Source organism: Pristiophorus japonicus, chromosome 18 (genome assembly GCF_044704955.1).
Source record: "Pristiophorus japonicus isolate sPriJap1 chromosome 18, sPriJap1.hap1, whole genome shotgun sequence".
In the NCBI taxonomy this organism is placed as follows: Eukaryota; Metazoa; Chordata; class Chondrichthyes; family Pristiophoridae; genus Pristiophorus; species Pristiophorus japonicus.
Genome location: NC_091994.1, coordinates 93,715,527 through 93,743,470, shown reverse-complemented (window position 1 = coordinate 93,743,470; position 27,944 = coordinate 93,715,527). Strand labels below are relative to the sequence as shown.

The following is a 27,944-nucleotide window of genomic DNA, read 5'->3' as shown; positions in this document are numbered from 1 at the left end:
GTAAGGGATCAGGTGAGGAAGGGGCTTGTGAAATCTAATTTGCCTCGTTCTGTTTCTTTGTGTAATCCTGAATGCAGGATTGGAAATAAGCCATGGTGTTATTCTGTGGCATAAACAAAATGATGTAACATTTCGGAAGAAAGTAGCCCAGGGCGACACTGAAGGCACTGGTGACTGTCAGGAAGGTCTGTATGGATGAGGTGTACCTCTCCTGATTAGGGGTGACCATTGACATCATGTACAGAATGTAATACACGAAGCAGATCATCATACTGAAGGCAATGAACTTGGCCTCGTTGTAGTTTTTTGGAAGATCTCTTCCCATATAAGAAAAGAAGAAACACGCCACTGTCAGAAAAACAGTGTGAAGGAAACTGAGAGAGAAGGCAATCACGTTACCAGTGTCACAGTCCAGGGTGATTGCCTTCTCGATAATATGACCATTGGGGCTGGGTGGGTCTGCAATCAGCCACACAGTACAAATGACAATTTGGATGAAGGTGCTCAGAAAGATGAACAGGTACTGTCCATTGTATTTAACCCAATAGTTGTGGGCCTTAGGCAGCTTGGTGGCCATTTTGAATATGAAGACAATCTGGAATGACCTCACCAGGATACAGGACAGGCAGATGTTGAAGCTCACTGTGAAGAATGGCTGCCTTATTTGGCAGAACACTTTGCTTGGTTTACCGATGTAGAAAAACACACAAGAAAAGCTACAGAGCATCGAAAAAAGCATGAGAAAACACATTCTGCCACCAGCCGACTTGACAACCGGAGTGTTGCAATTGAGTGTGAAGATGATTGCTATGGTGATGGTCAGTACAAGTCCACCATTCGCCAAGATCAACAGGAAGATGGAGAAAGCATCGTCCCATTCCAGATACTTGAGGTCCCGTTCCAGGCAGCGCTGACTCTTGGGAGGTGACCACTGTTGCCAGAGGCAATCCGTGCAGCGGTAAGGATCTGAAAAAAAATCTCAATTTTATCAACCTGCAAGGAGAGCAAGACTGGTAGCAGGACAGAAACCGAATGGTGCACATCGAACATTGTAATACCGGGTGATCTCTCGGAATGTTCTCAGTAATCTTGTCTGAAGAGCTTTCTTGTGAATCTTGTGCTAATTCAGATAAGGAATGCTAGTGGTGGAGAATGGAGCACTTTCCATTTCAGGCCCTCATTGTCAGCATGAAATACACCCAGGGCAGGTACAGCACAGGTTAGATACAGAGTAAAGCTCCCTCTGCACTGTCCCATCAAACACTCCCAGGGCAGGTACAGCACGGGTTAGATACAGAGTAAAGCTCCCTCTACACTGTCCCATCAAACACTCCCAGGGCAGGTACAGCACAGGTTAGATACAGAGTAAAGCTCCCTCTGCACTGTCCCATCAAACACTCCCAGGGCAGGTACAGCGCGGGTTAGATACAGAGTAACGCTCCCTCTACACTGTCCCATCAAACACTTCCAGGGCAGGAACAGCACGGGTTAGATGCAGAGCAAAGCTCCCTCTACACTATCCCTTCAAATATTCCCAGGGCAGGTACAGCATGGATTACGTACAGAGTAAAGCTCCCTCTATACTGTCCCATCAAGCAGGGTGGGAGGTTATAAGAGGGGGCAGAATCAAGGGTGGAGCGGCAGCAATTCGGAGGAGATTAAATGTTGAGCCGGAACGTCTCCACATTCAGGCAAGTTGCTTATTCACCTTCTTTGTTGCAGGTTATCCCTATAGCTGGTTTCCCTGCGTGCATCCACATGATGACACTCGCCAGACTAAACTTGGCAAAGGGCACCTCAAGCAGGTGTTAGGCCCCTTGTTTGCATTTGCAAAGGGTCTAATGCCTGCTTCAGGTGTGGGTTAAGGGCACTTCTTGCTTGTTCTTACCCAATATGGCAGGCTGCGCAGTCCCAGTCGAAAGTGCACACGCTTCCTGCCTGCAATTTTGGGGACTTAGTAGGCCGCTTAGCATCTGAAAAATGGGCGCAACAGGGCCCAATTTGTGGGCCTGTGAGTAAAACAGGTTAGTGTTTAACTTACTGTCCCACCCAGTCCCAGAGTGTGAAAGAACCTGCTGCTCACCCAGTTCTAGAGTGCTTCTCACTTAGCTCTTTCCTGAAGAGTTTAGGTAACATATTTTAGATCAGAATCTGTATTGACCAACAGTAATTATTCCAACTATTTAATATCCAACATCCCCTCCAGTGGAGACAATCAGGGCTGGCCTTCTGTAGGAAGAGATGGGATCCTGGCTGAACGAAGATCGCAGACCTCTCCAGTTGACCGGGTCCAGCTGGACAAGGGAGGAAAGAGAATGGGCTTTTACCTGAAAGGATTTTAATCCTGATAGAGGTGAAGAGCTGCACACAGTGAGATACTTCACGAACCAGAGAGGGTAAGAGAAAAAAAAAAGCCAAAAATGGGATGAGGAACAGCAGGAAAGCTGCTTACTGACCACTTTGATTCTGGAATGTTCCGGATGGGCAGTCTTCACAGCTGAAGCAGCAAGAATGGATCCCCTTTCGGATTTTCTTCTGTCCTGGGTCACACATCGCTGAACAATTAGAAACCGTGATCTGGGTGGAAAAACACAAGAACACACACTAAGGATCTCGGCAGGACCCAGTTAGTAATATTGGGGCTGAATTTCTTCAGGGGTGGGGGTGGGGAGATCTCCTGTTTGACCGCAGCTGATAACCGCTGAGACTCTGGAAAAAATGATGTAAATTTGATGCTGTTTTCCTGGAGTTTCTGCACTTCCCCCAAAGTTTTGGCAGGCAAACAGGAGAACCCTTGGAAATTCACCCCCATTTAGACTCTTAGCGACCAAAATTGCCCCCTTCTATTAGACCCCCTTCAAAGAGGCAGCCACGGGTTGGTAAGTGCACAGGGTGCGCGATCGGTGCACAGGGGCCGCCATTTTGAAAATTGCCCTCGTGGATTTTCCCAGCAGAGAACGTCTCCTTTCCACCCGTGTTGCCACCCCATCGCCCCATTATCAACTGGCGATGACCCCCTTTGCGCCCCGCATGAGAAATTGCCCCGCAAGAGCAGATCGGCCGGTGTAAAGGGGAGGTACGGTTTGACGAGCGACTGCTGTTCTGACCCGCCCACGCTTCCACCCCGCTGACTACACCACATCGGCCCCACTCCACAAAAAATGAGCTGAATTTCCCCGGATTGTCCGCCGCATGCATTGGGGTGGACGGAACACTTAAAGTGTTATGTTCAGAATAAATTCACAGGACTATATTGCAAGCTCAAACTGTTGTGACCTTGGTCTCTTTATTCAGACTCTAGAGTGGGGAAGCAGCATGGTGAATCACTTTTTATACCTGCTTGCCCCAGGGTGCACAGGTGACCCTTAGGTCTCCCACAGGTGTGCCCCCTAGTGGCAAGTCTTACATTTGGGTAAGGTCTACATACATACATAACATCAAGATCGGGAGGTGCACCCTGTTTCGGGCGGAGGGCAATTTCGTCCCCTTATACTTTTCTCTCCTCAGCTCTTTCCTCATGTGGCTGACAGTGGCACTGCTTGATGACAGCTATGGACCCACCAGAAAGCCACCCCAATCAACACTCTTCACTCCCGAAGCCAGACGGTAACTGCTTGCTGACAGTGTTTGATGCTCTGTCACACCCAGTCCCAGAATGTAAAAGGACAGCATCTGACCCACTGTTACACTCAGTCCCAGAGGGTGAAAGGTCAGTGACTGACCCACTGTTACACTCAGTCCCAGAGTGTGAAAGGTCAGTGACTGATCCACGGTTACACTCAATCCCAGAGTGTGAAAGGTCAGTGTCTGACCCACTGTTACACTCAGTCCCAGAGTGTGAAAGGTCAGTGACTGACCCACTGTTACACTCAGTCCCAGAGGGTGAAAGGTCAGTGACTGATCCACGGTTACACTCAATCCCAGAGTGTGAAAGGTCAGCGTTTGACCTACTGTTACACTCAGTCCCAGAGTGTGAAAGGGCAGTGTCTGACCCACTGTTACACTCAATCCCAGAGTGTGAAAGGTCAGTGACTGACCCACTGTTACACTCAATCCCAGAGTGTGAAAGGTCAGTGACTGACCCACTGTTACACTCAATCCCAGAGTGTGAAAGGGCAGTGTCTGAGCCACTGTCCCAGAATGTGAAACAATTACCAACATATTTTAGATCAGTCACACAGGCCCTGAATGCCTCAGGCCACGCTCCTGGCAATTTCTGCGGATCATGTCTGCCAATAGCCTCTGCTGGTGACCTCACCACAGCATGTGGGGTTGCCCAGGCTCCTTGCTCCCTTTCCCTCAATGACTATCTGTCCCACCTGTGAAAGAGACTGTTGTTCATCTATTGCACTGTGCAGCCACCTAAGAACTCATGCTAAGAGTGGAAGCAAGTCTTCCTCGATTCCGAGGGACTGCCTATGATGCTGATGATGTGGGGTCGATGGGAATCCTGTATTGTCAGAGGCACCATCCTACAGTTAAGATGTTAAATCAAGAATCTGTCCACCTCTTGAACCTTAACGATCTGGTGGCTCTCTTTGAAGAAGATGTCCTACTCAGTATTCCTCCCTCAACTCTCAAAAATAGATGAACTGGTTTTTCATTTTGTTGGTGTTTGCTGGATCTAGCTGCCACATTCGCCTAAATTGCAACAGTCACTGCACTTGAAGCTACTTCGTTGTATGTGAATCATATTGAGATGTGTCCTAGTGATAATAGGGGAGAATTTACATTTATATAGTTCTTTTCATAACTAAAGGATGTCCCAAAGTGCTTTACAGCCAATTACGTACTTTTGAAGTGTAATCACTTGTAATGTAGAAAACGCAGTAGCCAATTTGCGCACAGCAAGGTCCCACAAACAGCAGCGAGATAAATAACCAGACCATATGTTTTATTGTTGTTGGCTGAAGGACACAGCAACTCCCCTGCACTTCTTCCAACAGTGCCATGGGATCCACCTGAGAGGATAGGCAGAACCTCACTTTAAGATCTCATTCAAAAGACGGCACCTCCGATTGTGGACCACTCCCTCAGTATTGCACTGCAGTACCAACCTGGATTATATCCTCAAATTTATGGAATGGGACTTCAACCCACTACCTTAAGACTCAGAGGCAAGAGTGATGCTACTGAGGCAAGGCTGACAGCTGGGTCAGGCACCTTTTCAATAATATAAATGCAAGCCTTTCTTACCAGCGTAAAATAAAAATGCTATGACTGAATTCTCACCAAGTTAGCTCCCCGATCCCAGTGGATCAAGGATGGATCGATCTTCATCTGTCCGGCAGTCGGCAAGTAAGAACCAATAGTCTTAAAATAGACTCCAACACTCGTCCAATCCCATGAAACAATGTCATAGCCAGTGGGTGGGTCTCCGTTCTCATCGAAGTAAAGAGTGTGATCATGAAGATTAAATTTCACCGTCTTCAAGCTGCTGAGTAACTGAGATACAAGTTTAACATGATTGACAGCGATAGTTCAGGTTAAAGTTTGGGCTGGTTTAATAGCATTTAATTTGGGTTGAGTTAGGTTGGGAGGTTCAAGCAGGAGGGTAGTTGCTCCTTGTGTTTATGCTCTCATCCATTGCTGGAGTTTCTATTGCCACTTCTATTTGGCTCACGTGTTTTAATCCTTGCCCAGTTTTTCTTGTCAATATCTGAGTTTTTAATCCTGGTTGGGGTCATGGTTGTGATTGGTTTTGGTTCTCATAGGGTTAGTGTTCCTTATGTTAGGGTTATTTGTTGACGAACTCTGGGTTTTGGGAGTTAGGTTAACCCCTATTGGGATTAGGTTTTCGCATTAGGAGTTTGGGTTAGGGGCATGTTCCAGGTCAGGGAAAGGGATAGGTTTAGTGGTTTGGATTTAAGTGTCAGGTTTTAGGGGGTCAGCCGCTGTGTTAGGGCTCAGGATTAAGCCTTAAGTTTCGGGTTTACGAATAAGATTTTGGGATTGGATTCAGGGGTTCAGTTTTAGGGTTTGGCCTTAGGGGTTAGGTCAGCCCCTGTACTACGGTTTAGGGTTAGCATTTAGATTTAGGGCTTGGGTTAGGTTTTAGGGATTAGGATCAGCTCCTATGTTAGAGTTTAGGGTTTGACCTTAGTGTTGGGCCTCTGTTAGGATTTAACATTAGGACATTTTGGGGATTAGGGGTAGTCCCTGAAAGGAAGGGGTTGGTTTAGTTGGGGGTCAGGTGTCTGAGCGGGGGTCAGATTTAGTCATTATGTTTAGGGATTACGGTTAGGGTTTAAGATTTTGTATTAGTGGAACATTGTTTTATGATTGGAGCACTGTGGTTTACGTGACTGTTAGTGCCTTTTTTAGTATTAGTATTACAGAATGTATTAGGGTTAGAGTTTGGACTTGTGTTGAAGTCGTGGGGTTTTGTCCTTTGCTTTATGGTTAGGGATATCCATTTTTTTCTTTGTGACAGAGTTTCCAGTTTTGCAATCCAGTTTCTTTCTGATCTAGGTTAGGATTGGTAGGGTTAGAGTTACATCTTGGGTTAGGGTTATAATTTGAGTTAGGGTTGTGATAAGGGTTAGGTTTGGGGAGGGATGGGTTTTGGTTAGGGATAGGTCAGGGTTAGGTTAGGGTTGAAGTGAGAGTTGGGTGCAGCTCAGGGTTATGGCTGGGTTAGGATTCGGGTGGGACTGATGGTTAGAAATGGGGATTAAAGTTAGTGTTAGGATAAGGGTTTGGGTTCAGATAAATGTTGGAGTCAGTTTTAGGGTTATGGTTACGACAAAATCCCACAAGACTGTATGGAATCAACATATACATCTCTATATCAATTGTTTATTTTATATCAGTGTCACTCAATAGCTCAGTGAGTTACTGCACCTTCTGGCTTAGAATTTGCATCCCTGTTCTGTGCTAAGTTAAAATGGCAGCAGAAGAGGGTACAGATTGCTTCAGCTCCCTGGGCTAGAAAGTACAGACACAGACAGATTCTCTAATCCTGAGCATTGTCTGATGAACTCCTCTGGAGCTGCGTATGTGATGTCAGACAGGATTGGGCACAGCCACAGTTCAATATGCGGCCAACAATCTCCTTTTAGATTTATGCATGAAGAACATGCATTTCGGTTGGATGGGATGACTGCTGTTGTCTATGGAACTCATACCCAAGCAAGAGTCAGCAGAAGAGGGAGCACATCAACCACTCTTGAGCTGGATGAGTAAAAGCTAATGGAGTTGTGAGAAGTTATCTGGGGACAGATATTGAAATGAGCAGTATGAAAGGGTTCAATAACAACAACTTGTATTTATATAGTGTCTTTAATATAGTGAAATATCCCAAGGCACTTCACAGGAGTATTATGAGACAAACACATTTGACACCAAGCCACATAAGGAGAAATTAGGGCAGGTGACCAAAAGCTTGGTCAAAGAGGTAGCTTTTAAGGAGTGTCTTGAAGGAGGAAAGAGAGGTGGAGAGGTTTAGACAGGGAATTCTAGGACTTAGGGACTAGGCAACAGAAGGCACGGCCACCAATGGTTGAGCGATTATAATCAGGGATGCTTCAGAGGGTAGAATTAGAGAAGCACAGACATCTCGGGGGGTTGTGGGGCTGAAGGAGATTACAGAGATAGGGAGGGGCGATGTCATGGAGAGATTTGAAAATAAGGATGAGAATTTTGAAATCGAAGCATTGCTTAACCGGGAGCCAATGTAGGTCAACAAGCACAGGGGTGATGGGTGAGCAGGACTTGGTGCGAGTGACAGCTGTGTATCTGGAGAAAAAAGTGATTGTGATATGATGACGTGGGGTCGAAGGGTATGGTGAGGTGTACAGATGGAGTTGAGGGATATGATGCGTACGTGGGGTGGATGGATATGGTGAGAAAATGGGTAGGTGGGGTTGAGGGATACGGTAAGAAGTAGGTAGGTGGGGGTGAGTGATATGGTGAAAAGGTGGGTGGAGGGATATGGTGAGAAGATGGGGTTGAAGGATATGGGGAGTGAATGGGGCTGAGGGATTTGGGGAGAAGGTGGGTTTGAAGGCTATGGTGAGAAAGTGGGTGGTTGGGATTGAGCGATGTGGTGGGTAGGTGAGGTCTCTGAAGGATATTGTGAGAAGGTGGAGTTGAGGGATATAGTGAGTAGGTGGGGATGAAGGATATGGGGAGATGAGGTTGTGGCAAATGGTGAGAAGGTGGGCTTGAGACATATGGTGAAAAGATGGTTGAGGGATATGGGGAGAAGGTGGGTTGAGGATATGATATGATTCAGGGATATAGTGAGTAGGTGGGATTGAGGGATATGATAAGAAGGTGGGGTTGAGAGATATGGTGGGTTGGGATATTGATGTGTTAAAAAAAGGAACAGGTTTGTTTAAACAAAATTAGAGCTCATGGGATTGGGGGTAATAGACTAGCATGGATTGAGGATTGGCTAATGGACAGAAAACAGATAGTAGGAATAAACGGATCATTTTCAGGTTGGCAGACGAGTGGGATACCGCAAGGATCAGTGCTTAGGCCTCAGCTATTCACAATTTATATCAATGATTTGGATGAGGGGACCAAATATAATATATCCAAGATTGATGATGATACAAAGTTAGATGGGAATGTAAGTTGTGAGGAGGATGCAAAGAGACTTAAAGGGGACATAGAAAGGCTAAGAGAGTGGGCAAGAACATGGCAAATGGAATATAATGTGGAGAAATATGAAGTTATCCATTTTGATAGGAAAAATAGAAAAGCAGAGTATTTATAAATGGTGAGACATTGGGAAATGTTGGTGTTCAGAGGGACCTTTGGTGTCCTTGCACATGAATCACTGAAAGTTAACATGCAGGTACAGTAAGCAATTATGAAAGCAAATGATGTGTTGATCTTTATTACAAGAGGATTTGAGTATAAGAGTAAGATGTCTTACTGTAATTATATAGGGCCCTGGTGAGACCACACCTGGAGTATTGTGTGCAGTTTTGATCTCCTTACCTAAGGAAGGATATACTTGCCATAGAGGGGGTGCAACAAAGGTTCGCAAGACTGATTCCTGGAATGGGGGTTATTGTCCTATGAGGAGAGATTGAGTAGACTAGGCCTATATTCTCTAGAGTTTAGAAGAATGAGAGGTGATCTCATTGAAACATTCTTACAGGGTTTGACAGGGTAGATGCAGAGAGGATGTTTCCCTTGGTTGGGGAGTCTAGAACCAGGGGTCACAGTCTCAGAATAAGGGATCAGCCATTTAAGCTTCACTCAAAGGGTGGTGAATCTTTGGAATTTTCTACCCCAGAGGGCTGTGGATGCTCAGTCGTTGAGTATATTCAAGACCGAGATCGATAGATTTTTGAATATTAAGGGAATCAAGGGATATGGGGGATAGTGCAGGCAAGTGGAGTTGAGGTAGAAGATCAGCTATGATCTTATTGAATGGCAGAGCAGGCTCGAGGGGCCGAATGGCCTACTCCTGCTCCTATTTCTTATGTCCTTTTGTTGGGCCTAATGGGATGTTTTTAACAATTCATGTGCTCTGATACTGTTGTGCAAAGGAGAATCACACCGGACGGACACACACCTACCTGCCAGGGGAGGATGCTGCGTGTTTTATCACATTGTACTGCATTGCAGTGGAGTAGCTTGTGTAACGCATGGGCGACAGCGTACACAGCCGAGTACACGTTGTATGAGATCCGCTTCTCCAGCCTAAATAATGAAGAGTTCAAACGCTCGGCACTCAGCCAATCACATTGGCTGCATGCCTGATCACAGCTGCTTCTGCTGTCGGTATTCTCTCCCAGCCCCGAGTCGGGAATGATCCGTGGATTAGTGAGGCTCAGAGGTTTGTCTAAGAACTCCTTAAAGTTTGCCATCTGCCCTTCCTTGATTGCTATGCCTATAACCGTCCCAATACTCTCAATGTTTGGTATATTTGTTATATCTTGGGATAAGGAAATAGATTCACTTACGATCCATACTTTGGAGATGAGGTTTTGCACCACAACAAGACTGAAAAATATTTGCGCCGTAAATATATTGGAAAAGAGGACGGTGACGTTGACGGTGCTGCTAATATTGTTGATCACTTGGATGACAACCTCGGGGGAGGTGGAGATAATACCCTGATACGCGATGCAGGTTCCCGCTGCCGAGGCCAGTTCCACCACTTTGTTGACTCCTTTAAGCCCATATTCGTCATTACTCCCGACAACGGCGATCCAGTTCCAACGGAATTCCTGTATCAGTAACGTCATCGCCTCTGCTTGGTTCTTGTCACTTGGAATGGTCCGGAAAAATGATGGAAAACGTATTTTATCACTCAGGGTCTCACCAGACGCCTGATAGCTGATCTGCAGAAGCAGAAAGAAAGAAACTTGCATTTATATAGGAACCTTTCACAACCTCAGGAAGTCCCAAAGCGCTTTGCAGCCAATGAAGTATTTTGAAGTGTAGTTACCTGTTGTAATGTAGGAAATGTGGCAACCAATTTGCACACAGCAAGCTGCCACAAAGATCAGTGAGATAAATGACCAGATCATCTGTTTTAGGAATGTTGTTTGAGAGGTGAATATTAGCCAGGACACCAGGGAGAACTCCCCTACTCGTCTTCAAATAGAGCCATGGGAGCTTTTACGCTCACCTGAGAGAGTGCCAGCCTGAAGCTTTGTGCTCAAATTGAGTGGGGCTTGAATCCACAAGCTATTGACTCAGAAAAGAGAGTGCTACTACGGATCAATGAGCTCCACCTTAGGTTAATTTACCCTTCCTCGAGTTGTTCGTACACAAGTGTAATTTGGTAGTTTCTGATTCGAAGCAAATGAGTTGGGATTTCCAGCTCCCTGTTGCTCAGTGGATGAATGCACTGCCTGGTGAAACCAGGTTCTTCTTCCTCTTTCAACTAACAACTTACATTTTTATAGAAAAACATTGCATAATCAGAACAATGACGCCAAGCCAAAGAAGCAGATATTAGTAGGGTGACCAAAAGCTTGGGTTTTAAGGAAGGTCTGAAAGGAAGAGAGAGAGGTGGAGGTTTAGGGAGGGAGTTCCAGAGATTGGGGCCTGGGTAGCAGAAGACTCAGCCACCAGTGGCCAGAGTCAGAGGAACAGAGGGTTCAAGCGGGCGAGGGAGAGGGGACATAGTAGGGCTGGAGGAGTTTACAGAGGTAGGGAGGGGCGAGGCTATGAAGGGATTTAAACAGAAGGATGAGAATTTTAAATTGGAGGTGTTGAGGGACCATGAGCAAACGTAGGACATCAAGAACAGGAATGATGAGTAGGAGGACTTGTTGCAGGATAGGATACAAGCAGTATGTTTTGGATGTGCTTCAGTTTATGGAGGGTGGAGAATAGGAAACCAGTCAGGAGAGCATTGGAATAGTTGAGTCTGGAGTTAATAAAAGTACAGACAAGGGCTTTAGCTGAGATGGAAACAGAGTTGAAAGTAAGTAGTCTTTGTGATGGAGAGGATATCGGTTTAGAAACTAAACCTGGCATCAAAATGGATGCTGAGGTTGTAAACACTCAGGTTTGGCCTGAGACAGTGGCCATGGAAAGAGATAGAGTCAGTGACGAGGGTAGGAACCTTGTGGCGGAGGCCAAAGACAATAGCTTCAGACTTCCCAACGTTTAGCTAGAAGGAATTGCGGTTCATCCAAGACTGAACGTCAGAAAAGCAGTTTGGTAGCAGAAAGGTAGTGGAGGGGTTGAGAGAGGAGGTTGAACTGTATGCCATCTTCGTGTATGCGGAAGCTGACTCCATGTCTGCGGATGATGTCACCAAGGCACATGGTGTTCTATTCCTGGTCTATGCTGAGTTCACTGATCTTGACCGGGGCAGTGAGTAGAGCTACAAATGGCATTAGCAAGAAGAAAGTCAACCAGGGTTTCTGGTCCTGATCACTGTCCAGTGACTCGTGCTAGAAATACATGATCATGAACACCAGGTGAGGACAGGATCAGGCTCAGCTATCATACCCCCTAACAGTTGTATATCCTGCCAACACTCACTGGCTAATTACTCACACAGAATTAATGGCCATTGGGCTGAGTTTCCAGAGAGCTTGGGCATCTTCAGAAGGGGAGGGGACCTGGACCCCAGTGAGAGTCAGCACCTTCAGGGGAGGAGGGGCCCTGAACCCCAGTGAGAGTCAGCACCTTCAGGAGAGGAGGGGAGGAGGAAAAACTGAACAAAGTGATGTTTAATAAGACAATGGACAATACAACACATCTGGATACATGGCAATCGAGGCAACAGAGCACATTTAGGTAACCTGTGGCATCTGCAGTTCAGACATCAATGAGAGACATGAATAAACTCACCTGAGGAACAAGAAAGAAGGCTAACACTCTAGCGATGGTAATGGCTACATCTGTTGATGCTGGTCCAATGACGGCGATTACCCTGGGCTGGTAAGCTGTGTAATTGTTCAATATCTCCAACACTGCTCCTTGCCTGTTTGACAGGAACCTGAACATGGCCTGGATGTCCACGGTTTCAAAGCAGTTGTCAGCGATATCATAGCCTAGTGTGATGCCCGGCAACAGCACAGTCGAGTTGTTAATTTCCTCAACAGCAAATCTCATTGCTTGGACAAAGGTGAACACATTTGTCTTGAAATCTGACCTAAAAAGATCATTTATCTCAGTTAAAGTTTTACTAGCAAGAAAATTACAGTAATGCTTGTGAATCATCTAGGGATCAGATCTACAGGTGCCAGCCATTTGCTCAAACATAGGGATTTAGGAATTTATAGACAAAATAAAGATCAAGGTCCATCTAGTTTGCCTCTACCAGTCACATGATGCAACGATAATGCAATCGATCTCGATCAATGAGTCTACAACAGACCCAGACGTGAGGTGAGGAAAAACTCAGCGGTGAAGAACTTTGGGAACCTTAGTTCCAAAGTCACCTGTTCCTACCAAGCATTTTGAGTCTTCCCAAACAGTGAGTGTTACCAGGTTATTTGACCGTTAGGGGCTTCATAGCCAAATCTGATCCTGTCTTCACTTGACATCCACACTTCCAACAGTTAGATAGTATTGGCACAAACCTCAGTGAGATCACACAGCATGGACTCAAGGCTGTGCTCAGCTGCATGAAACAACAGTGCTTCAGGTGGATTGCAGCTGCTGCGATCATTGACCCCAAGTGACATGCTGACACCTGGCGAGGGAATGTTCAACTCTGAGGAGTCCTGACCAATGCTGTCAAAACATTCCTAAAATCTCAGCTGCAATAAAACATGCTGTCCCCAGCTAGGCTCCTTAGCTCGCTGTGTAAATCTGATGCAAAGTTCAGGCAGCCACAGAGGAAGGAGTTTCAGTGGACACCCCAAACCAAAGGGGGCAAAAAAGAGCATAATCCAGCTTTAACCCTTCAAGAGCTGCAATCCATTATTACCATTGGAGTCAACAACAGTTGGACGAATCACAGTGCAAGACTGTAGTTTGTAACTTTCAATTTATTGGCCAATCCCCAGTAATAGCACTATCACTCGAGTAAGGCAGCAGAATTGATTCTAGCCTGTAACTCACTCCTGGGCATCTGTTATTCTATATATAAACCATCAAAACCCTTGATTAGATTCCAGCCTTTACCTCACTCCTGGGTATCTGTTATTCTATATATGAATCACCCAAATCCTTTGATTAGAATCCAGCCTGTAACTCACTCCCAAGTTTCTGTAATTCTATATATTTTTGTATTTATTCATTCCTGGGATGCGGGTGTCGCTGACAAGGCCAGCATTTATTGCCCATCCCTAATTGCCCTTGAGAAGGTGGTGGTGAGCCGCCTTCTTGAACAGCTGCAGTCCTTGTGGTGAAGGTACTCACACAGTGCTGGTAGGGAGGGAGTTCCAGGATTTTGACCTAGCGATGATGAAGGAACGATGATATACTTCCAAGTCAGGATGGTGTGTGACTTGGAGGGGAACTTGGAGATGGTGGTGTTCCCATGCGGCTGCTGCCCTTGTCCTTCTAGGTGGTAGAGGTCATGTGTTTGGAAGGTGCAGCCGAAGAAGCCTTGGCGAGTTGCTGCAGTGCATCTTGTAGATGGTACACACGGCAGCCATGGTACGCTGGTGGTGGAGGGAGTGAATGTTTAAGGTGGTGGATGAGGTGCCAATCAAGCAGGCTGCTTTGTCCTGGATGGTGTCAAGCTTCTTGAGTGTTGTTGGAGATGCAGTCATTCAGGTAAGTGGAGAGTATTCCATCACACTCCTGACTTTGTGCCTTGTAGATGGTGGGAAGGCTTTGGGGAGTCAGGAGGTGAAACACTCGCCACAGAATACCCAGCCTCTGACCTGCTCTAGTTGCCATATATTTATGTGGTTGGTCCAGTTAAGTTTCTGGTCAAAGGTGACCCCCCCCAGGATGTTGATGGTGGGGGATTCAGCGATGGTAATGCCGTTGAATGTCAAAGGGCGATGGTTATTGCAGATGGTCTTTGCGTAGCATTTATGTGCCATGAATGTTACTTGCTATTTATCATCTCAACTTGTGCGTTATCCAGGTCTTGCTGCGTGCGGGTATGAACTGCTTCATTAACTCTCACGTGTCGAAGATAGTCATTGCCTGGCATTTGTGTGGCATGAATGTTACTTGCCACTTATCGGCCCAAGCCTGAATGTCGTCCAGGTCATGTAGGCATGGACTGCTTCATTATCTGAGGAGTTGCAAATGAAACTGAACACTGTGCAGTCATCAGCGAACATCCCCACTTCTGACCTTATGATGGAGAGAAAGTCATTGATAAAGCAGCTGATGATGGTTGGGCCTAGGACAGTGCCCTAAGGAACTATTGCAGTGATATATAAACTACCTGAACCCCTCGATTAAAGTCCAGCCTGCAACTCACTCCCAGGTATCTGTTACTCTGCATATAAACCACCCAAACCCCTCGATTAGATTCCAGCCTATAAGTCACTCCCGGGTATTTCTCATTTTATATAATGTCTGTCCAAACACCCCAGTGAGAGTCAGCACTTTCAGGCGATGAGGGGACCTGAACGCCGGTGAGAGTCAGCACCTTTACAACATTACAACGTTGACTGCACTCCAAAAGTACTTTATTGGCTGCAAAGCGCTTTGAGATGTCCGATGGTTATGAAAGGCGCTATATAAATCCAAGTCTTTTTTCTTTCGTTAGGCTAGGAGAAAACCTGAACCCCAGTGAGAGTCAGTACCTTCAGGAGAGTTTGGATCCTGAATCCCAGTGAAAGTCAGCACCTGAATATAGGAAGAGGAGGAACAATTCAGCCCCTCAAGCCTGTTCTACCATTCTGTTAGATCATGGCTCAATTCCATTTAAAAAGAAAGACTTGCATTTATATAGCGCTATTCACAACCATCAGACATAGAAACATAGAAAATAGGTGCAGGAGTAGGCCTTCGGCCCTTCGAGCCTGCACCGCCATTCAATAAGATCATGGCTGATCATTCCCTCAGTACCCCTTTCCTGCTGTCTCTCCATACCCATTGATCTCCTTAACCGTAAGGGCCATATCTAACTCCCTCTTGAATATATCCAATGAACTGGCATCAACAACTCTCTGCGGCAGGGAATTCCACAGGTCAACAACTCGCTGAGTGAACAAGTTTCTCCTCATCTCGGTCCTAAATGGCCTATCCCTTATCCTAAGACTATGTCCCCTGGTTCTGGACTTCCCCAACATCGGGAACATTCTTCCCGCATCTAACCTGTCCAGTCCCGTCAGAATCTTATACGTTTCTATGAGATCCCCTCTCATCCTTCTAAATGCCAGTGAATAAAGGCCCAGTTGATCCAGTCTCTCCTCATATGACAGTCCAGCCATCCCTGGAATCAGTCTGGTGAACCTTCGCTGCACTCCCTCAACAGCAAGAACGTCCTTCCTCAGACTAGGAGACCAAAACTGAACACAATATTCCAGGTGAGGCCTCACTAAGGCCCTGTACAACTGCAGTAAGACCTCTCTGCTCCTATATTCAAATCCCCTGGCTATGAAGGCCAACATACCATTTGCCTTCTTTACCGCCTGCTGTACCTGCATGCCCACTTTCAGTGACTGATGAACCATGACACCCAGGTCTCGTTGCACCTCCCCTTTTTCTAGTCTGCCGCCATTCAGATAATATTTTGCCTTCGTGTTTTTGCCCCCAAAATGGATAACCTCACATTTATCCACATTATACTGCATCTGCCATGTATTTGCCCACTCACCTAATCTGTTCAAGTCACCCTGCAGCCTCTTAGCGTCCTCCTCACAGCTCACACCGCCACCCAGTTTAGTGTCATCCGCAAACTTGGAAATATTACACTCTATTCCTTCAACCAAATCGTTAATGTATATTGTAAAGAGCTGGGGTCCCAGTACTGAGCCCTGCGGCACCCCACTAGTAACTGCTTGCCATTCTGAAAAGGACCCGTTTATCCCGATTCTCTGCTTCCTGTCTGCCAACCAGTTCTCTATCCATGTCAGTACATTATCCCCAATACCATGCGCTTTGATTTTGTACACCAATCTCTTGTGCGGGACCTTGTCAAAAGCCTTTTGAAAGTCCAAATACACCACATCCACTGGTTCTCCCTTGTCCACTCTACTAATTACATCCTCAAAAAGTTCCAGAAGATTTGTCAAGCATGATTTCCCTTTTATAAATCCATGCTGACTCGGTCCGATCCTGTCACTGCTTTCCAAATGGGCTGCTATTTCATCCTTAATGATTGATTCCAACATTTTCCCCACTACTGATGTCAGGCTAACCGGTCTATAATTACCCGCTTTCTCTCTCCCTCCTTTTTAAAAAAGTGGCATTATATTAGCTACCCTCCAGTCCACAGGAACTGATCCAGAGTCGATAGATTGTTGGAAAATGATCACCAATGCATCCACTATTTCTAGGGCCACTTCCTTAAGTACTCTGGGATGCAGACTATCAGGACCCGGGGATTTATCGGCCTTTAATCCCATCAATTTCCCTAACACAATTTCCCGCCTAATAAGGATATCTTTCAGTTCCTCATTCTCACTAGACCCACTGTCCCCTAGTACATTCGGAAGGTTATTTGTATCTTCCTTTGTGAAGACAGAACCAAAGTATTGGTTCAATTGGTCTGCCATTTCTTTGTTCCCCATTTTAAATTCACCTGAATCCGACTGCAAGGGACCTACGTTTGTCTTCTCTTCACATATGTATGGAAGCTTTTGCAGTCAGTTTTTATGTTCCCTGCAAGCTTCCTCTTGTACTCTATTTTCTCCTTCTTAATTAAACCCTTAGTCCTCCTCTGTTGAATTCTAAATTTCTCCCAGTCCTCAGGTTTGTTGCTTTTTCTAGCCAATTTAAATGCCTCTTCCTTGGTTTTAACACTATCATTAATTTCCCTCGTTAGCCATGATTGAGCCACCTTCCCAGTTTTATTTTTACTCCAGACAGGGATGTACAATTGCTGAAGTTCATTCATGTGATCTTTAAACGTTTGCCATTGCTTATCCACCGTCAACCCTTTAAGTATCCTCTGCCAGTCTATTCTAGCCAATTCACGCCTCATACCGTAGAAGTTACCTTTCCTTAAGTTCAGGACCGTAGTTTCCGAATTAACTTTGTCACTCTCCATCTTATTAAGGGATTCTACCATATGATGGTCACTTTTCCCCAAAGGGCCTCGCACAACAAGATTGCTAATTAGTCCCTTCTCATTACATATCACCCAGTCTCAGATGGCCAGCTCCCTGGTTGGTTCCTTGACATATTGGTCTAGAAAACCATCCCTCATTCACTCCAGGAAATCCTCGTCCACCGCATTGCTACCAGTTAGGTTAGCCCAATCTATATGTAGATTAAAGTCGCCCATGATAACTGCTGTACCTTTATTGCAAACATCCTTGATTTCTTGTTTGTTGCTGTCCCCAACCTCACTACTACTATTTGGTGGTCTATACACAACTCCCACTAGCGTTTTCTGCCCTTTGGAATTCCGCAGCTCCACCCATACAAATTCCATATCATCCAGGCTAATGTCCTTCCTTACAATTGCATTAATTTCCTCTTTAACCAGCAACGCCACCCCGCCTCCTTTTCCTTTCTGTCTGTCCTTCCTAAATGCTGAATACCCTTGGATGTTAAGTTCCCAGCCTTGGTCACCCTGGAGCCATGTCTCCGTGATGCCAATCACATCGTATCCGTTAACTGCTATCTGTACAGTTAATTCATCCACCTTATTCCGAATACTCCTCGCATTGAGGCACAGAGCCTTCAGGCTTGTTTTTTTTTAACACACTTTGCCCCTTTTGAATCTTGCTGTAATGTGGCCCTTTTTGCTTTTTGCCTTGGGTTTCTCTGCCCTCCACTTTTACTATTCTCCTTTCTATCTTTTGCTTCTGCCCCCCTTCTATTTCCCTCTGTCTCCCTGCATAGGTTCCAATCCCCCTGCCATATTAGTTTAACTCCTCCCCAACAGCACTAGCAAACACTCCCCCTAGGACATTGGTTCCGGTCCTGCCCAGGTGCAGACCATCCGGTTTGTACTGGTCCCACCTGCCCCAGAACCGGTTTCAATGTCCCAGGAATTTGAATCCCTCCCTTCTGCACCATTTCTCAAGCCATGTATTCATCTGAGCTATCCTGCGATTCCTACCCTGACTAGCACGTGGCACTGGTAGCAATCCTGAGATTACTACTTTTGAGGTCCTACTTTTTAATTTAACTCCTAACTCCCTAAATTCGTCTCGTAAGACCTCATCCCGTTTTTTACCTATATCGTTGGTACCTATATGCATCACGACAACTGGCTGTTCACCCTCCCTTTTCAGAATGTCCTGCACCTGCTCCGAGACATCCTTGACCCTTGCACCAGGGGGGCAACATACCATCCTGGAGTCTCGGTTGCGGCCGCAGAAACACCTATCTATTCTCCTTACAATTGAATCCCCTATCACTATTGCTCTCCCACTCTTTTTCCTGCCCTCCTGTGCAGCAGAGCCAGCCATGGTGCCATGAACTTGGCTGCTGCTGCTCTCCCCTGATGAGTCATCCCCCTCAACAGTACCCAAAGCGATGTATCTGTTTTGCAGGGGGATGACCGCAGGGGATCCCTGCACTACCTTCCCTGCACTGCTCTTCCTGTTGGTCTTCCATTCCCTATCTGGCTGTGGACCCTTTATCTGTGGTAAGACCAAAGTGCTTTACAGCCAATGAAGTAATGATTTCCTTTGTTCCATGTCACTTGATACCCTCACCTAACAAAAATCTATCGGTCACAGTCTTGAAAATTGCAATTCAGAGACGGTCTGAAACTCACCAAAGAGTGAGAGATAGAACCTTACTTTAGCTCAAACAGGAGAATTGGAATTGGCTGAATTCCAATTAGTCTAAATTTGGTACTCCCATTGTGACAACCACAACAACAACTTGTATTTATGACTGGTATACACAGAGCCTGTGCCTGTACTCACACTGTGACTGTTATACACAGAGCCTGTAGCTGTACTGACACCGGGACTGGTATACACAGAACCTGTACCTGTACTGACACCGGGACTGGTATACACAGAGCCTGTACCTGTACTCACACTGGGACTGGTATACACAGAGCCTGTACCTGTACTCACACTGGGACTGGTATACACAGAGCCTGTACCTGTACTGACACCGGGACTGGTATACACAGAGCCTGTACCTGTACTCACACTGGGACTGGTATACACAGAGCCTGTACCTGTACTCACACCTGGACTGGTATACACAGAGCCTGTACCTGTACTCACACTGGGACTGGTATACACAGAGCCTGTACCTGTACTGACACCGGGACTGGTATACACAGAGCCTGTACCTGTACTCACACTGGGACTGGTATACACAGAGCCTGTACCTGTATTCACACCGGGATTGGTATACACAGAGCCTGTACTTGTACTCACACCGGGACTGGTATACACAGAGCCTGTACCTGTACTCACACTGGGACTGGTATACACAGAGCCTGTACCTGTACTGACACCAGGACTGGTATACACAGAGCCTGTACCTGTACTCACACCGGGACTGGTATACACAGAGCCTGTACCTGTACTCACACTGGGACTGGTATACACAGAGCCTGTACCTGTACTCACACTGGGACTGGTATACACAGAGCCTGTACCTGTACTCACACCGGGATTGGTATACACAGAGCCTGTACCTGTACTCACACTGGGACTGGTATACACAGAGCCTGTACCTGTACTCACACTGGGACTGGTATACACAGAGCCTGTACCTGTACTCACACTGGGACTGGTATACACAGAGCCTGTACCTGTACTCACACTGGGATTGGTATACACAGAGCCTGTACCTGTACTCACACCGGGACTGGTATACACAGAGCCTGTACCTGTACTCACACTGGGACTGGTATACACAGAGCCTGTACCTGTACTCACACTGGGACTGGCATACACAGAGCCTGTACCTGTACTCACACCGGGACTGGTATACACAGAGCCTGTACCTGTACTTACACTGGGACTGGTATACACAGAGCCTGTACCTGTACTCACACTGGGACTGGTATACACAGAGCCTGTACCTGTACTCACACCGGGACTGGTATACACAGAGCCTGTACCTGTACTCACACTGTTACTGGTATAATAGCCCTTCATGGATTCATTGCAGGTTAAGACATAAATCTCTTCAGTTGTTACTTACTTCTCACAGTTTGGGATAACGGGCGTCAATCGATCAACATCTTCAAGTGGGGTATAGTGAATTGGAAATAAGCCCCCAATCACATACTCTCCTGGTGAGGTGAATGTCGCTGAGCAACACTCGTGAATGCCACCGATAGCCCCCTGTGATGTAGAGCAGATGAAAAGGGAAAAAAGGAGCCACATTTTTTGTGATGAGTGATAGGGTGCTCACCGTGTGTTAATGTAGCTGATGTGTGCTATTTCCACTTCTTTTAAAGTGTGCAGTATGTGGGATGGCTGGAGAGCTGGAAGATTGTTTGCATGGATTTGTATAATAATCCCTGTTTATTTAAGTTTTCGGGCTGTGCAACAGATATGTCCCCTGGCCCCATGGTTCAGTGCAGCTGAGGGCTGTCACACTGTGAGAACACAGGTTCGAACCCTCGCTCCACCTGGCTCCCAAGAAGAGGATGTGGCATCTCCCTGCAGGACAGAGTGTGAATCAGATGAAGAAGTTTGCCTGGGATGATGACTCACGCCTCCTAATTGCCAGTCAGGGAGAAGACCCCCAGCCCACCCCCCCCCCCCTGCTCAGAGAGTACTAATCCCCATTACAGCCTTGGTCCAAACATGGACAAAAGAACTACTTCTAGAGATGAGGTGAGAGTGATTTCCCTTGATATCAAGCCAGCATTTGACCGAGTGTGGCATCAAGGAGCCCTACTAAAATTGAAGTCAATGAGAATCAGGAGGAAAACTCTCCACTGGCTGGAGTCATACCTAGCACAAAGGAAGATTGTGGTGGTTGTTGGAGGCCAATCATCACAGCCCCAGGACATCGCTGCAGGAGTTCCTCAGGGCAGTATCCTATGCCCAACCATCTTCATCAATGATCTTCCCTCCATCTTCAGATCAAAAGTAGGGATCTTTGCTGATGGTTACACAGTGTTCAATTCCATTCGCAACTCCTCAGATAATGAAGCAGTCTGTGCTCACATGCAGCAAGATCTGGACAACATTCAGGCTTGGGCTGGTAAGTGGCAAAAAAAACATTTATGCCACACAAGTCCAGACAATGACCATCTCCAACAAGAGAGAGTCTAATCACCTCCCCATGACATTTAATGGGATTATCATCGCCGAATACCCCACCATCAACATCATGGGGTCCTCATTGACCAGAACCGTAACTGGACCAGCCACATAAATACAGTGGCCACAAGAGCAGGTCAGAGATTCAATATCCTGCAGCGAGTGTCTCACCTCCTGACTCCCCAAAGCCTTTCCACCATCTACAAGGCACAAGTCAGGAGTGTGATGGAATACTCTCCACTTGCCTGGATGAGTGCAGCTCCAACAACACTCAAGAAGGTCAACACCATCCAACATAAAGCAGCCCACTTGATTGGAACCCTATCCACCACCTTAAACATTCACTCCTCCACCACCGGTCTTCCCCGGCTGCAGTGTCCACCATCTACAAGATGCACTGCACCTACCACATAGAACGACAAGGGCAACAGGTGCATGGGAACACCACTTGCAAGTTCCCCTCCAAGTCACACACCATCCTGACTTGGAAATATATTGCCGTTTCTTCATTATTGCTGAGTCAAAATCCTGGAACTTGCTCCCTAACAGCACTATGGAAGAACCTTCACCACACGGACTGCAGCGGTACAAGACGGTGGCTCACCACCACCTTCTCAAGGTCAATTACGGATGGCCAATAAATGCTGGCCTTGCCAGCGACGCCCACATCCCATGAATGAATAAAAAATCCTGGCGGACTGAAGAATGAGGAAAGCTGGGTTTGGGGATAAATTATCATTTAAAAAAGAAAAATTTCTAATCTGTGAAGAGATATGTGTCAATATTGCAGTAATACTACTGTAATTGTGGGAGCATCTTCACCACACGAGACTTCAGCTGTTTAAGGAGAAGGCCCACCACCACTTTCAGGTCAACTAGGGATGGGCAATAAATGCCAGCCTTGCTCATGACCCCCACATCCCGAGAACGAATTCAAAAAAAAATATCGTTGATAGTAGTAATTACAGATTTGTAAGCACTATGATATGTCTGAGGTCATAGGTTGGGTGAAACTCTCCTCTTCTCCAGTTTACCCCCAAACACAGCAGGCCCAAAGCACAGATCAATGGGTTTCAATCTACTTTCCAGGTTAAGCTATCTCCCATCCCATCATCCCAAGTGTGCCTGCCAATGTAAAATTCCTGCACACTTCTAGCTGTTAGTTTAGAACTGAACGAACGTTCATCAGCTCAGTCTGGGATTAAGGCCAACAAGAAGACTTTGATGCCATGGACACGCTTTGAAGATCAAACAACAACATGCATTTATATAGTGTTATTAATGCAGTAAAACATCCCAACTTCACAGGAGCATTATCCAAAAAGTTTAACACAAATCACATAAGGAAATATTAGGGCAGGTGACCAAAAGCTTGGTCAAAGAGGTATGTTTTAAGGAGCATCTTAAAGGAGGATAGAGAGGCGTATAGGTTTAGAAAGCAGCCTATCTGTTCCACAGGCTCCACATCTTGTAATTGGGTATTAACAGTCAGATATTAAAAATTGATTTTCCAAATTGATGCTGCTGATAGAAAGACTCACTCACGGTCTCGGGGATCGGAATATCACAGATGTACTGCCCTCGATGTTGCATTTATTATTAATGAACAGAAAATCACAGGTCACAGATAGTCTGTCAGTAAATCATTAATCTGTTTAGCCAACGGGCAAGGCTTAAAAAATAACCCATAAATAACCTTTCATAAATTCCTCTTGATGGTTCGGCCATCAAAGAAAATTAACCTTTCAATTCCCCCGAGCCAGCAGATTGGCATACATTAACATTCCAAATAAAGGCATGTATCTGTCCCTGCATCTTCAATCCCTCAGTGCATCTATCCCGCATTTCCAGTCCTTTCGTCTCTCCATTCCTCCAATTACAGTCTCTGGCTGGAGAGGAAGAGAGAGACACACAATCACTGTGTCTATCTCTCCATCTCCAATCCCTCAGTATCTCTCCCTCCATTTCCAATCCCTCAGTATCTCTCCCTCCATTTCCAATCCCTCAGTATGTCTCCCGCCATCTTCAGTCCTTATGCCTATCCCTCCACTTCCAACCCACCAGTGTATCTCTTCATCTCCAATGCCTTAACATGCCTCTCCCTTCAACTCCAGCCCCTGTGTGTCTGTCCCTCCATCTCCAATCCATCAGTGTGTCTTTCCCTCTAACCTCAATCACTCAGTTTATTTCTCTCCATCCCTAGTACCTCAATGGGCCTATCCCTCCAGCCCCAGTCCTTCAATGTTTTTTGCCTTCAATTGAAGCCCATGGGATTAAAGGGACAGGGCAGCGTGGATACAAAATTGGCTAAGAGACAGAAAGCAGAGAGTAGTAGTGTACAGTTGTTTATCAGACTGGAGGGAAGTGTACAGTGGTGTCCCTCAGGAGTAAGTATTAGGCCCACTACTCTTTTTGATATATATATATGACCTGGAGGCAAAATGTCAAAGTTTGGAGATGATACACAACTTGGAATGTAGTAAACAGCGAGTAAAATAGTAAAAGAAAACAACAAGAAAGACTTGTATTTATATAGCTGCTTTCCTCAGGATGTCTCAAAGTGCTTTACTGGCAATGAAGTACTTTTGAAGTGTAGCCACTATGGGGGAGCAGCAAATTTCATGGACAGATTAGCAAACTGGGCAGACATGTGGTAGATGAAATTTAATGAAAGAAGTGTGAAGTGATGCATTTTGGGAGGAAGAACGAGGAGAGGCAGTATAAACTAAAGGGTACAAATTTAAAGGGGGTGCAGGAACAGAGACCTGGGGGTGTTTGTACACAAGTCTTTGAATGTGGGAAGACAAGTTGATAGCGCTGTTTAAAAAACATGTGGCATCCTGGGCTTTATAAACAGAAGCCTAGAGTACAAACACAAGCAAGTTATGCTTTACCTTTATAAATCACTGGTTAGGCCTCAGCTGGAGTGTTGAGTCAAATTATCGGGACCAGACTTTAGGAAGGATGTCAAGGCCTTGAAGAGGGTGCAGAGAAGATTTACTAGAATTGTACTTGGAATGAGGGACTTCAATTATGTGGAGAGGCTAGTGAAACATGTTTTATTAGCCTTAGAGCAGAGAAGGTTATGGGGAGATTTAGTAGACGTGTTCACAATTATGAAGGGGTTTTGATAGAGTAGAAAAGGAGAAACTGCTTCCACTGACAGGAGGGTTGATAACCAGAGGACACAGATTTAACATGATTGGCAAAAGAACCAAGGGGAGATGAGGGGGAAAAATGACACAGGGAGCTGTTCTGATCTGTAATGCACTGCTGGAAAGGGTGATGAAAGCAGATTCAATAGTAACTTTCAAAAGGGAATTGGATACATAATTGAGAAAGAGTAATTTGCAGAACTATGGGGGAGAGCAGGACAGTTGGACCAATTGGATCGCTCTTTCAAGGAGCTAGCACAGGAATGATGGGCCGAATGGCCGCCTCATGTGCTGTAAGATTCTATGATCTCCAGTCCTTCACTATGTCTATCCCTCTATCTGCAATCCTTCACTGTTTATCCTTCCATCTCTAGTCCCTCAGTGTGTCCATCGCTCTACCTGTAATTAATTATTGAGAAGCTGGGCCCATCTGGCTTTTATTCTTTTTATTGTGTCTTCCTCTGCTTTGCTGTTAGATCTGACTCATTAAGTCACTGACCCGATGCTCAGAGGTTATTTGGTTCAATTTAGAATTAATTATTTTTGGATAAAGATAGAGTAAGCATTTAACAGCAAGTGACAAGTGAATCTCAGCGATTGTAAATCAAGGCCTAGTTGTGATAGGCAACAGATGAACATTTAGAACATTTCCCCAACACAGGTTCTCTGTGATCAAAGAGAGAATTAAATCCAACAAGGAACCACTGGAGGGGGCTGCACGGCTATTGAATCCTTGGCTTCTGTTTGTGTCACTTCAGTCTCCAAGACTTTCAGAGTAAATCAAGGTCAGTGATGGAGAGGATTTATAAGAGCTGTTACTATGGAAACATACATAAGCCTCATTTTATATGTCAGAAAAGACACTTTATATCATATGTGTTTTCTTAACCTCATGGGATGGCTGTAGATGAGAGTGAGGGACTATTGAAGCACACCAATTCTCCCATCCGGGGTTAGCACTTCTCATAAGAGGTCATGACCTTCCACCCTTTACCTCAGGATGCCCTGTGCATGTGCATTGTGCCACAAATTGCACCATCTCTCAGCCGTTCTGTAATTTTAATAGAGGGCTTTCAATACTGCTAGGAATTCTGGGATAGCTCTGCATTCATAGCTTTCCCTTGCTTTCTTTGCAGAAAAAGCACGAGGATATACGTGGAATCCTGCAGACAGGGGACCGTGAAAAGAAATATACAAATGAGACACTGGGAATCAAAATAAGAAAGAAGAAAAGAGAAAATGAGAGAATAGAGTAGGTAATGGATTACTATTCGATTCAGCTTCACACTTGTAGCCATAGTTGCTTTTCAGTCACCAATATCCCAGGTATAAAACTCACAACTGAAAATCTCCCATACAATGTTTGTGAGCTTGGCATTGCTATGAAAGGAAGGAGGGAAGGAGGAGGGGGGGAGTAGAGAGAGAGACACAGAAAAAGAGATAGTAGAGACCGAGAGAGAGTTAGATACAAACAGAGAGAACGAATAAACAAACAAATATGGATTTATATAGCGCCTTTCACAACCCCAGGAAGTCCCAAAGCCTTTAAAGCCAATCAAATACTTTTTTGAAGTATAGTCACTGTTGTAATGTAAGAAACACAGCAACCAGTTTGCACACAGCAAGCTCCAACAAACAGAAATGTGATAATGACCAGATAATCTGTTTTAGTGATGTTGTTTGAGGGATACATTTTGAAGAATATGGTGTTTAGATGGGGATGAGAGAAATGGTGGGTAGGTGGGGTTGAGAGATTTGGTGAGTAGGTAGGATTGAGCAATATGGTGGGTAGGTGGGATTTGGTAAGAAGGTGGGTTTGAGGGAAGGTGGAGTTGAGGGATATGGTGAGAAAGTGAGTAGGTGGGTACTGAGGGATTCGGTGGATAGGTGGGGTTGAGCGATATGGTGGGTAGGTGGGGGCTGAGGGATTCAGTGGGTAGGTGGGGTTGAGGGATTCGGTGGGTAGGTGGGGTTGAGCGATATGGTGGGTAGGTGGGGTTGAGTGATATGGTGGGTAGGTGGGGGCTGAGGGATTCAGTGGGTAGGTGGGGGCTGAGGGATTCAGTGGGTAGGTGGGGTTGAGTGATATGGTGGGTAGGTGGGGTTGAGGGATTCGGTGGGTAGGTGGGGGCTGAGGGATTCAGTGGGTAGGTGGGGTTGAGGGATTTGGTGGGTAGGTGGGGGCTGAGGGATTCGGTGGGTAGGTGGGGTTGAGGGATTCGGTGGGTAGGTGGGGTTGAGCGATATGGTGGGTAGGTAGGGTTGAGTGATATGGTGGGTAGGTGGGGTTGAGCGATATGGTGGGTAGGTGGGGGCTGAGGGATTCGGTAGGTAGGTGGGGGTGAGCGATATGGTGGGTAGGTGGGATTGAGTGATATGATGGGTAGGTGGGGTTGAGGGGCGGTGAGAAAGTGGGTGGGTGGAGTTAATATATGCAAAAGACACCTAATAGCCACCTTCTGTCCCCATGTCAATGCAGGACTATGATATGAATTTGGCCAGACATTACTTGGCATTTCCCTTTCGGTGACCTAGTTCACAAAAGAGCCTGACCTTGGTTTATTTTTAACTAGAGTTACCATTCCATTGCCGGTTTGGTTTTGGATGTTGTTCAGCGCGTGCAAGAAATGCAAATACCCCTCAAATGAGGTGGTGTGATTATTTGAATAAAAACACAGACTAAATGTTCACAAATACAATCGACGAGTATTCTGTTTGCACAGAAGAACAATTCCGTTAATGTGGAGATATTGGTTGCAGTTTGAAATGATTTGCTGTCTCTTGCAGTTGGTTTTCTCTTTAGTGATGGGTGAGTGTTCTGTGACTAAAAGTCAGGGGCATCATGGAATCGATGCACAGTACACACTGCCCGGAGACTACACCATAGGAGCTCAGTTCCCTTTTCATGAGCCTCCTGTTGGACTCGCTCATCGTTCGAGACCCGAGATGGTGACATGTGACAGGTAAGAAACTGAAATCTGATGGGTCAGCTTTAATTTCTCTCCTCCCCTGAAAGTGCTGACTCTCACTGGGGTTCAGATCCCCTCCTCCCCTGAAGGTGCTGACTCTCACTGGG

General features: G+C 45.9%; 2 protein-coding genes across 2 annotated transcripts in view; one reads left to right on the top strand and one right to left on the bottom strand.

Moving 5' to 3' along the window:
- Positions 1-34: 34 nt before the first annotated feature.
- On the bottom strand, positions 35-26,166 carry LOC139229364 (taste receptor type 1 member 1-like). The gene is made up of 7 exons (XM_070861063.1): positions 26,137-26,166; positions 20,641-20,783; positions 12,280-12,583; positions 9,540-10,307; positions 5,233-5,445; positions 2,457-2,577; positions 35-966 (listed from the first exon to the last, which is right to left on the bottom strand). Exons 1-7 carry the CDS (start codon positions 26,164-26,166, stop codon positions 35-37), a joined length of 2,511 nt encoding a protein of 836 aa, XP_070717164.1.
- The window catches only part of LOC139229363 (taste receptor type 1 member 3-like), a 14,521-nt gene continuing 12,616 nt past the window's right edge, over positions 26,040-27,944 (top strand). Inside the window, exons 1-2 of the mRNA XM_070861062.1 lie at positions 26,040-26,124; positions 27,656-27,831. Coding sequence (XP_070717163.1) covers positions 27,674-27,831 — 158 coding nt within the window. The 5' untranslated portion in view covers positions 26,040-26,124; positions 27,656-27,673. The remainder of the gene's footprint in view (positions 26,125-27,655; positions 27,832-27,944) is intronic.

Excerpts from the sequence above, each read along its gene's own strand:
- LOC139229364 (XM_070861063.1), bottom strand. The coding sequence starts at position 26,166 with ATGGCTACAAGTGTGAAGCTGAATCGAATA. Across the intron at positions 20,784-26,136 it reads GTGTGAAGCTGAATCGAATA|GGGGCTATCGGTGGCATTCA; the intron begins GTAATCCATTAC and ends TCTACATCACAG. Across the intron at positions 5,446-9,539 it reads GCAGCATCCTCCCCTGGCAG|TTACTCAGCAGCTTGAAGAC; the intron begins GTAGGTGTGTGT and ends CTTGTATCTCAG.